At 33.8% G+C, this 12,875-nt stretch overlaps 1 protein-coding gene across 1 annotated transcript; it reads left to right on the forward strand.

The window, feature by feature from the left end:
- Positions 1–6,269: 6,269 nt before the first annotated feature.
- LOC132732341 (mucin-21-like) lies at positions 6,270–8,394 on the forward strand. The gene is made up of 4 exons (XM_060718746.1): positions 6,270–6,274; positions 6,745–7,184; positions 7,333–7,626; positions 8,255–8,394. Exons 1-4 carry the CDS (start codon positions 6,270–6,272, stop codon positions 8,392–8,394), a joined length of 879 nt encoding a protein of 292 aa, XP_060574729.1.
- Positions 8,395–12,875: the final 4,481 nt, after the last annotated feature.

Consider the following 12,875-nt stretch of genomic DNA (forward strand, 5'->3'; position numbering starts at 1 on the left):
ACTCCCTTACCATTGTCTTCAATATATACTGAATTGAAAACCAAAGTGTGAATTTGGTTACACAGAATATTGCTTAAACCTATTTGATTTAAAATTTTGTGAAAATATACAGACTTACGGAATCATGTGTGTATGTATTCTAGCTATAAGGAAGGTCCATCCGCCCTTTCAGGCACTGACTGTACGGACCCGGGACATGTCACTATTTTTGTCCTTACAAGTTATACAAAGATTACCAATGAATTTTGAATTCAGTAACTCACTAAATGATACTAAATATGAATGTCACTCGGGTTGTTTGTGGTTGTTTTTGTTTTTAAGGGGGGGGGGGGGGTTACTTAATTTATTGTTGTTGTTTTTATTATAACTATTAAATTCGAACTGGCACATGTATTTGATAAGCATTGCCGACATACAAAAACATTCTCTCCGCTTATTCACAGACGAGTTACGAATGGCATTTAAGACAAATTTTGCAGTTTGTATGCAAGAACAAGGGTTGAAAATAAACAATATTCAGATAACTTTATATTAATATTTTAAGGTTCATTGATTGAAAATAAGAAAAGCCTATGAAACGTTATGATACAAAGTCTGTGACAGAATATATCAGCAAACCAGTAAGATGTCATGGAATATTAATATTTGGTGCGCCGTCGTTGATTCGCCTAACCGCTGCATTCTCCACGAGTCATTGTTACTGGCAGGGACGAATAAAATCAAATATGATTTAGAATTCCAGTTTGTTAGTTAGATAAAATGCACATTTTAATTTTTATCGGCTTTGTTTTTTCTTTCATAAGTATTAAAACAATAATATCGGCTTTTGAATTTAAATATGGCGACGTCGTACTCAAGTACCGTATAACGGATATGAAACAATGTCAGGTATCCGGAACTGTTTTGAAAACAGTTTTTGGAGTAGCGTTGGGAGACTGCGTGTATAATTGTGAGGTAAGAGAGGAATGTGACGTCATGAACTATGAACGACGGTACAAAAAGTGTGAACTTCGTTCTAGCGTTACCGAAAATGATAATACAATGGACACTATAAAAGGATGTGTGACAGTAAGGAGGTCGGATATTTCTGTCGTCAAGGTAAAAAGCAAAACAGAACGAAAAAAATGTTTCGAATAAATCTCAAATCTATTACTAGGTGTTATTTTGAATTATTTATGAAAAACCCATTTTTACTGTATGAGCACTATGAACATTTGTTTTTGAAAAGTTTGAAAAGACATTTTACAAAATAACTTGCCACATACAATTCTATAAGATTATATAAACCAAAATATTTATCGCTTAAATATTGATATATTTCTATTTTACAAAGTAATGTAAAGATATTTACAAAAGAAACAGTTTCTTTCAAAAGCTCTGTTATTTTTTTAAAATTACATATGTAATAAAAAAACCTGCAATTCTAAAATCATATTACAGTGCTCCGTTAGTAACTTCTGCGTCTCAAGACATAGCTTATGTTATAAGTAAGAGTTATTTTTGCATATCATCTACATAATTGAGTTAGAATATATAATAATCATTGCTTATTTGACAAAAACTTATACTATCTTAAACTTTCTATTACAAAACTGACATAAATACATAAATGAGAAGATGGGTCTATTGCTTTCATTTTAATTTTAATTTTATTTTTTTTATTTATTTATTTATTTATTTATTTTTTTGGGGGGGGGGGTGTCTTCGTCTATGGGTTTCTGCAGATATCAAAACAAAACACTAATTGTCATTGCTTTTCTTTTTCAATGCCAGGGCAAAACCTCATGTGAAGCAACGGAAGGAATCTGTTTTCCAAAAGGTAGAAACCAATTTAAAAAAATCCATATATCTTAATCACTATTTCAATTTTTATCATTCTAATTTGTCATAATTGCTGATTTTGTTTAATTTATTTTCAAAATCACCACATGTATCTGCGTATGGGTATGAAAGGATATTGTATACTTTCTATCTTGCTTTTTTAAATCACAAAGAACATTTTTTTACTTTATTGTCACTCTATTACCATCGCATGATATATTCTAACATGCAATATATGTTCTTACTAAAACCGTTGAATTTATTTCATCTTTGATCGAGCTTCATGTCTAGCAAGACGTTTAAGGTCTATATTGTGCAATTACAACCTATAGTACATTTTTAACAAAAAGATGATTCTAAAATTTGGGTTTGCATAACCAAATGGCAATTAGACAGCAATTAATTGTTTGGACACAGAATTCAAGTACATGCACAATGTTTCACATTATAAAGAAACAATCTAAAGTCAGAATGTTAGATGAACATGTCAAGACAAGGCACAATTTTACACAAAAGGCAGAATGTAATTGTCTTGCAATAGAAAAACATATAAACACGATATCAAATACAGAAGTCACAACAATCATTTTCAAAATCTCACACCCATAAGGATATGCAAATCCCTTGGTCGAAATATTCTGACCCTAAAATAGCCTGGATCCTATCAGGTATCAAACATTGCTTGAAATTACTATAAAATAAGTTACTACTTGCATCTCCGCAAGTGTCCGAATAATCATATAAGATTTCTGTATCAGGGAGGATCGAACCAGCGGCAAATGAGTTTCAATAGAAAATGATGCATTATATCTATGTAATATAGCAGACTTTGTTTCATATTCAAAATAAGATAATTATTTTAGAAATCATTCTGTGCAGTTCTGTTTTCCCGCATGCGTGCCCGTGTGTGTGCGTGAGTTCCGTGTGTGTGTAGCGTGCGTGCGTGTGTGTGTGTTTTTCCCCTTTGTTTTTTAATATTCATTTCTTCTTATTTATCGTTTGTATGTTGTTTTTCTATTCTAAATCTTAAACATTATGTGTATTTTATTTTAAGTAGATGTGTCTTTCTCATAAATACAAGAAATGTATTGTGTTTATTTAAAAAAAAGTTTTTGTTCAGTGATTGATTTACAATAATTGTAATACATGACGTGATTGTATATTATATTAATTTCAAAACTTTTCAAAAACAGAAATGAATTTCTCTGCACTTATTAATAATTCAGATCAATATCGTAGTTTTTAATCAATGATTTTCCACACAGTTCCATCAATATTTGCATAGACAAAGAAAAAACATTAAACTAGTGAATACACTTTAATATTTTCTAATAACATTATTGATACTTTAAAGTTATTCTTCATTGAAAAAAAAATTGAAATGTTATCTAAAATATTGCAAGAACGTTTCCATTTGATGTTTTCTGTTCTGAAAATGCACATTTTGACTCACTGCAATAGTGTTAACTGGCGACGCTCTGTGAAATCATTTGTAGTTTATGTTTGTTTGTTTGTTTGTTTGTTTGATTGGGTGTTACGTCACACCGACACAGTATAGGTCATTTGGCAACGTTCCAGCTTTACTGGTGGATGAAGAACTCAGGCGCACCTCGGCAATAAAGGACACCCGACGTTCCGTAAGCTAGCTGGCTAGCTAGATAGCTTCCTCACATGTAAAAATCCAAAGTCCCTGTCGGGATTCGAACCCACAACGATGAGGGGCAAGTGGTTTAAAGTCACGGACGCCCCATTTGTAGTTTAAAAAAAAAAAAACGTATTCTATAATGATATCAATCATCCAATCAATTATCGGGATCTTATGTTATTTAAAAGAAATGATGGGGTCAATCAAGAGTCGATATTAGGACCACTTTTGCTATCAGTGACAGAGTTTTGGATATCAACTAAACTACTTTTTTATTTTGCGTTGATGACATATCTCTATGTCTTATTTTTGATATTTCTGTTATTGCTGCTTAATTTCTTAAATCATATCTTGATAAAATAAGTTGATAAAAAATTCAATCCAAATAAAACCCTTTTCTTGTACAAAACAGAACGATCATTCGCTCTTTATGAATAAAGTTCAAATATTTGAAATAGAATCCCAGAAGCATCTAAGAATCTCTTTTTTAATAGAACATAGACAGAACATTTTAACAATATTAAGCCTAGCAGAAAATTAAACGTTTAGATAAATTGTAATATTGCAAATTTGTTATGATGTTACTGTTGGCCTTTACGGGCGAATATAACATTTAAGTGATATATATAACCCTCGGCTCCCGCATTAAGTCTAATAATATCTGTCATATGTTGCGGTTCGGACCGGAATATCCGTCCCGAGGGGACCCGCCCATTGGGCGGTAACGAGGCTTGCCGATCCGAACCGCAAACATATGTTAGATATTTTTTCTTGCATATTCTGCCATATTATTTCATATTTAAAATGGTTTACCTCAATATGATATATGTTCATGGAAATTAAAGTCATTTCATCCATAACTATTTTCTAACAATAGCGTATGAACTTACAACTTAAATAACAGCGGCGAAATGACGTCATCCTTAGCACATATTTCCCTTCTAAAACGACGTCATTTTAAAGCGGTTCATTCATAAAGCGCGCTAAAATGACGTTGTTGTTTGGCACGCGACTCATCTGGCACCCCCATGCCAGATGAAATTTCCGGCATGGGTAAAACTCACGGAAACGCCGGTCTGATATGCAAGAAATTTATGTCTCAATCTGGCTAAATGCCCGACCAGAATTCCTCTATAGCACCATTAGCAAACTTAAGTATACAACTAAATTGGTGCCTTCATTAGACGTGGCATTATATTCCCTTTTAAATCATGCATTTATTGTATATTAGACACACGAATGCTTAGAGATAGATTAGATAGATTAGGAAAATGATATAAACCAAGCTACAATTCATTTTTACTATTAATTGTGCTCACCAGATTGTCCAATCATTCAGCTAGAAAATGGAGACATAAAAGGAAACATGTACTACCAATCTTCAACCCTTGAAGTACATTGTAACCTTGGCTACCAAGAGGTTGCGGATGTTTCTCAAATCACGTGCTTGTCGAATGGTTCATGGTCACATCAGCCGGTTTGTAAGAAAAATAATGTTAGAACAGGTACAACTGATGCTGAAACAAGTACGACTGATGCTGGAACAAGTACAACTAATGCTGAAACAAGTACAACTAATGCTGGAACAAGTACAACTGATGCTGAAACAAGTACAAGTGATGCTGGAACAAGTACAACTAATGCTGAAACAAGTACAACTAATGCTGGAACAAGTACAACTTATGCTGAAACAAGTACAACTGATGCTGGAACAAGTGCAAATGATGCTGAAACAACTAAAACTGATGCAGAAACAACTACAACTGATGCTGAAACAACTATAACTAATGCTGAAACAACTACAACTGATGCTGGAACAAGTACAACTAACGCTGAAACAACAGGTACAACTGATGCTGAAACAAGTACAACTGATGCTGAAACAAGTACAAGTGATGCTGAAACAACTACAAGTGATGCTGGAACAAGTACAACTAATGCTGCAACAAGTACAGCTGATGCTGGAACAAGTAAAACTAATGCTGAAACAACTACAACTGATGCTGGAACAAATACAACTGATGCTGGAACAAGTAAAACTAATGCTGAAACAACTATAACTAATGCTGAAACAACTACAACTGATGCTGAAACAAGTACAACTGATGCTGGAACAAGTAAAACTAATGCTGAAACAACTATAACTAATGCTGAAACAACTACAACTGATGCTGGAACAAGTACAACTGATGATGGAACAAGTACAAATGATGCTGGAACAAGTACAACTGATGCTGAAACAAGTACAAATGATGCTGGAACAAGTAAAAACTAATGCTGGAACAAAGTACAACTGATGCTGGAACAACTACAATTAATGCTGAAACAAGTACAGCTGATGCTGAAACAAGTACAACTAATACTGGAACAAAGTAAAACTAATGCTGGAACAAGTACAACTGATGCTGGAACAAGTACAAATGATGCTGGAACAAGTACAACTAATGCAGAAAAAACTACAACTGATGCTAAAACAAGTACAACTAATGCTGAAACAACTACAACTGATGCTGCGAACAACTACAATTAATGCTGAAACAAGTACAACTGATGCTGGAACAACTACAACTTATGCTGAAACAACTACAACTGATGCTGGAACAAACTACAACTGATGCTGGAACAACTACAGCTGATGCTAGAACAACTACAACTAATGCTGAAACAAGTACAACTAATGCTGAAACAAGTACATCTGATGCTGGAACAACTACAACTGATGCTGGAACAGGTACAACTGATGCTGGAACAACTACAACTAATGCTGGAACAACTACAACTGATGCTGAAAAAGCTACAACTAATGCTGTAACAACTACAACTGATGCTGGAACAACTACAACTAATGCTGAAACAACTACAACTAATGCTGAAACAAGTACAAATGATGCTGGAACAACTACAACTGATGCTGAATCAAGTACAACTGATGCTGGAACAACTACAACTGCTGCTGGAACAACTACAACTAATGCTGAAACAACTACAACTAATGCTCAAACAAGTACAACTGATGTTGGAACAACTACAACTGATGCTGTTACAAGTACAACTAATGCTGAAACAACTACAACTGATGATGGAACAACTACAACTGATGCTGAAACAACTACAACTAATGCTGAAACAAGTACAACTAATGCTGAAACAAGTACAACTGATGCTGGAACAACTATAACAGATGTTCGAACAACTACAACTAATGCTGAAACAAGTAAAACTAATGCTGAAACAACTATAACTAATGCTGAAACAACTACAACTGATGCTGAAACAAGTACAACTGATGCTGGAACAAGTAAAACTAATGCTGAAACAACTATAACTAATGCTGAAACAACTACAACTGATGCTGGAACAAGTACAACTGATGATGGAACAAGTACAAATGATGCTGGAACAAGTACAACTGATGCTGAAACAAGTACAAATGATGCTGGAACAAGTAAAACTAATGCTGGAACAAGTACAACTGATGCTGGAACAACTACAATTAATGCTGAAACAAGTACAACTGATGCTGAAACAAGTACAACTAATACTGGAACAAGTAAAACTAATGCTGGAACAAGTACAACTGATGCTGGAACAAGTACAAATGATGCTGGAACAAGTACAACTAATGCAGAAAAAACTACAACTGATGCTAAAACAAGTACAACTAATGCTGAAACAACTACAACTGATGCTGGAACAACTACAATTAATGCTGAAACAAGTACAACTGATGCTGGAACAACTACAACTTATGCTGAAACAACTACAACTGATGCTGGAACAACTACAACTGATGCTGGAACAACTACAGCTGATGCTAGAACAACTACAACTAATGCTGAAACAAGTACAACTAATGCTGAAACAAGTACATCTGATGCTGGAACAACTACAACTAATGCTGAAACAAGTACAACTAATGCTGAAACAGGTACAAACTAATGCTGAAACAACTACAACTGATGCTGAAACAAGTACAACTAATACTGGAACAACTACAACTATTGCTGAAACAACTAAGGCTGATGCTGGAACAACTACAACTAATGCTGAAACAAGTACAACTAATGCTGAAACAGGTACAACTAATGCTGAAACAACTACAACTGATGCTGAAACAACTACAACTAATGCTAAAACAAGTACAACTAATGCTGAAACAAGTACAACTAATGCTGAAACAACTACAACTGATGCTGGAACAACTACAACTGATGCTGGAACAATTAGAACAAATACTGGAACAACTAAAGCTGATGCTGGAACAACTACAACTAATGCTGAAAAAAGTACAACTAATGCTGAAACAAGTACAACTAATGCTAAAACAACTACAACTGATGCTGAAACAACTACAACTGATGATGAAACAACTACAACTAATGCTGAAACAAGTACAACTGATGCTGAAACAACTACAAGTGATGCTGAAACAACTACAACTGATGCTGGAAGAACTACAACTAATGCTGAAACAACTACAACTAATGCTGAAACAAGTACAACTAATGTTGAAACAAGTACAACTAATGCTGGAACAACTACAACTGATGCTGAAACAACTAGAACTAATGCTAAAACAAGTATAACTAATTCTGAAACAAGTACAACTAATGCTGAAACAACTACAAATAATGCTGGAACAACTACAACTAATGCTGAAACAACTACAACTGATGCTGAAACAAGTACAACTAATGCTGAAACAAGTACAACTAATGCTGAAACAACTACAAATAATGCTGAAAAAAACTACAACTAATGCTGAAACAAGTACCACTAATGCTGAAGCAAGTACAACTAATGCTGAAACAAGTACAACTGATGCTGGAACAACTACAACTGATGTTCGAACAACTACAACTAATGCTGAAACAACTACAACTGATGTTGAAACAACTACAGCTGATGCTGGAACAAACTACAACTGATGCTGTTACAAGTACAACTGATGCTGGAACAACTACAACTGATGCTGTTACAAGTACAACTGATGCTGGAACAACTACAACTGATGCTGAAACAACTACAGCTGATGCTGGAACAACTACAACTGATGCTGAAACAACTACAGCTAATGCTGGAACAACTACAACTGATGCTGTTACAAGTTACAACTGATGCTGGAACAACTACAACTGATGCTGTTACAAGTACAACTGATGCTGGAACAACTACAACTTATGCTGTTACAAGTACAACTGATGCTGGAACAACTACAACTGATGCTGTTAACAAAGTACAACTAATGCTGAAACAACTACAACTGATGCTGAAACAACTACAGCTGATGCTGGAACAACTACAACTGATGCTGAAACAACTACAGCTAATGCTGGAACAACTACAACTGAATGCTGTTACAAGTACAACTGATGCTGAAAACAACTACAACTAATGCTGAAACAACTACAACTGATGCTGAAACAACTACAACTAATGCTGAAACAACTACAACTGATGCTGGAACAACTACAACTTATGCTGAAACAAGTACAACTAATGCTGAAACAACTACAACTGATGCTGAAACAACTACAACTGATGCTGAAACAACTACAACTGATGCTGAAACAACTACAACTAATGCTGAAACAACTACAACTGATGCTGGAACAACTACAACTTATGCTGAAACAAGTACAACTAATGCTGAAACAACTACAACTAATGCTGAAACAAGTACAACTAATGCTGAAACAACTACAACTAATGCTGAAACAACTACAACTGATGCTGAAACAACTACAACTGATGCTGAAACAACTACAGCTAATGCTGGAACAAGAACAACTAATGCTGAAACAACAACAACTAATGCTGAAACAACTACAACTGATGCTGGAACAACTACAACTGATGCTGAAACAAGTACAACTAATGCTGAAACAACTACAACTGATGCTGGAACAACTACAACTGATGCTGGAACAACTACAACTAATGCTGAAACAACTACAACTAATGCTGAAACAAGTACAACTGATGCTGGAGCAGGTACAACTGTTGACGGAACAGGTACAAAACTAATGCTGAAACAACTACAACTGATGCTGAAACAGGTACAACTGGTGATGGAAACAGGTACAATTGGGGGAGAAGGTTCGTACATTGTATAATTCAATAAACTTAAAATTGTTTAAACACATGACATCACTCGTTTTCCGTGTTATATAGCCGTAATGTCTATGAGACACGTGCAATATAACATTGTCGTGAGAAAAGCATTTGTTAAACGTCAGAACAAGTTATTCTCGTGCATTTAGTGCATTTGTCATGTGACTGGCCACAGGCTGATTCAATCACAGTTTCTTGAACTCATTAATAAATAATTTTGCTATATGACATGACAACGTGTAAAATGTAGTTTACATTATAATATTTTATACAAATTCAAGTAATAAGAGCTGTTATTTTATGCTTTTCAGTGGATTACTGATTTATCCGTGAAAATTATATTTGGTAATTTGACAGTGAAAATTATCAAAATATAATTTCACTCTTTTTCAATGACGAAACTACTTTTTTAAGATTTTCCCCATGTGGTACCTCAATTTTATTTTTGCTGACAATTCTGACAATGTCAGGCTGTTTAAAGAAAAAGCAAAACTGAAATTGATAAATAACTTAAATGTAAAAAGTAATAAAAAGAAGAAAACTTACTTCTATTCATTTAAATTCATGAAATTCCAATCACCAAATTTCGTTTCTTTGTTTCATTTTGACAGTCTCAAAAATACATTTCTTCCCCATGCAAAACTGCTCTTGATGACATTTTGGCATATTAAAGTATCCTACGAGCAATAACTGCCGTATGCTTTATGAAAAATTGAAAGCATTGACAGCCATAACTCGAAGAATAAGTTAAATCAACCCAGCGTTCTTGAGCAGGTTTCCAAGTTTTCCATTTTCCTAGCTCCTTTTCTGAATGTTTTCACATCTGTCAACACTTATTTTTGTCTGTTACAATCCTCAAATAAGTTTTCTTTCTTTTAAAAATGTGTATGACTAACAAATCCAAATTATAACCCTCTGAATCTTACACAATTATTTTCCTCCCATGAAATACACAACTTTAAAAAATGGCTGCCGCTTACAATTTACAAAGCCAGGTCTAATATAAATTCGCAGAAATATGGATGGATGGTTGGACTTTTTCTCCTACAAGAATTGTTTGTTTTTATTATCAAAACAAGCGATCATTCATATTTTTTTAATAAAATTAATAAATATCACCGTCATTTAATGTTGATTGGCGGACTTATTTTTCAGCTCAAGACTTCTTTTTTTTAATGAGAAATTCCGAATAAATGGGGCTCTCAATGGGGGAAACAGTTTTAATATTAACGTTAAAATTATGGAAATTTCGTTTTAACTTGTTTTTAAGCATAAAATAAAAAGAACATTTGTCTGTTTGTTGTGTAAGATGTAATTTTATTTCATCTCGTGAACTTTAAAAACAGTATTCTCACTCGTGGCTTCGCCACTCGTGAGAATACTGTTTTTAAAGCCCACTCGATGAAATAAAATTTCATCTTACACACAAACAAACAAATATCCTCTATTACTTGACCTGATATAATGGTGTGATTGTACAATTGCTCCTTTGAGTCCCCTCTAACTAGGCTTGATACTTCTTAATAACGTCTGCCAAAAGCCAAAGGAATTTACAACATTTTTAAATATGTACATGTACCATGCAGATAAGTGTATGAACTTTAAATAAACAAGGAAATCCAATTTCAATATTCATGTTCTGTATTAAGAAATAGAAATAAATAACAATTATTCTATTTATATATAACAATCCATTATATTCCCATTTATGCTAGTGTATTTTATACTCTAAGACTAGTTACCTTGAAGTCTCTTTATGGAATGAATACGCTTTTAACTGTTCTTCCGGTGTCCGTACTTTTCCGTTTAAGTTTGAGGCCATAATACTGCATAAATTAAGTAACTTTGTGTATATAAATATGAATTACAATAGGTAGCTTTCTAAATATGATTCGATTATTTGGAAGTTGTTTAATGACATTGAACTATTCGTGATAAACTACTATGAAAAAGATGTGACTAGGTGTTTATACAAGTATAACCTGTTTAGAACGAATTATATGACTTGGTGAAACTTCATACATATGTATATGTATACTTTTTATTTTCGTTAAGCCTTGTTTAGGGGATAAAGCTAAATAAAGCAGATCATGCAAGCATGCGCCGTTGTTGTCCGTTTTTTTTTTTGTTTTTTTTTTCCGCACTAGCACTTTAAAAGCATGAAGAAACCAGTGGGATATGGGTCATGATCACCCCTGGGAATGACTCCCCTGTAACAAAAGGAGATTTGTCAGCCCTCTCTTAGGGAATGAACTCTTATTGGTAAAAGGATCTCGATCCGAGCAAGCATCTAAAGGTTATAGCATGTTTTTTGCACACAAAAATTACACTAGCCCTATTTTTGCATGTCTTGTTCGGCATTCCAATATTTGTTTTATATAACTATAAAGAAACGTGCTTTTGTATATGTTAAGTGTGATATCATTTGGCAAAAACGTCCTGATGATAAAAAATTGTCATTGTAGTAAGAAGTTTTCAGATAGCGCCTTCAGTCAAGTAAATTAAACACCGTGCAACAACGGCCTGTGCTCGCGTGATTTATACGTTTATGCTTATTCTTTTTATGTGAAATTATACCAACTTGCACAGTTATTATTCAATAATATATATATTTAATGCATGCTCCATTAACATAATTTATTTAATTAATAAAAATAAATCATCTTATAATTGTTTTGTAGCACAGGAAACAATGAATCTAGGGGAAACCTGTTTCGTTGTTCAGCCTTGCAAAGATGATAATTCAATATGCATAAAGAATAAGTGTTACTGCAAACCGCTCTACAGATACGATTCAACACAGAAGGTCTGCGTCAAAGGTATGATCAATTCTTAATGAGGAAAACAGTTTCATGTTTGAATTTCTGATCGATATTAATTTGTATTTTGAATGTCACTTAATGAATCAATTTTTATACGAAATTCTCATTAATTCATAAAAATCCATATCAGCAAATAGTGAACTTTCCGAGGAGATTTATTTGTCAACAACATTCATCATAACACTATAGGTCCGTCCTTTTATCTATTTGAAAGTAACCAAAATGGTAAATTCCGCTTAAATTCGCCATTCCCAATTAAACGTTGTCTATCCGGACGTTTGTTTTTCGCTTCTCCTTCTGTGTGTCTTGTTTCAGTTTGTCACAATATAAATGAAGCATAAAACCTTAACTATTTAAATCTTTATATTATCATGCAGTTGCATCTCACAGAGAAGACGCGGAGTGCCAAAGAATCATAACTGCCATTGAAATATTTTGGAGCTATTGCCATTTAAAATTCCTATGGTCCCGGG

Source organism: Ruditapes philippinarum, unplaced genomic scaffold, assembly GCF_026571515.1.
Source record: "Ruditapes philippinarum isolate M1 unplaced genomic scaffold, ASM2657151v2 ctg5180_1_1_1_1, whole genome shotgun sequence".
Taxonomy (NCBI): Eukaryota; Metazoa; Mollusca; class Bivalvia; order Venerida; family Veneridae; genus Ruditapes; species Ruditapes philippinarum.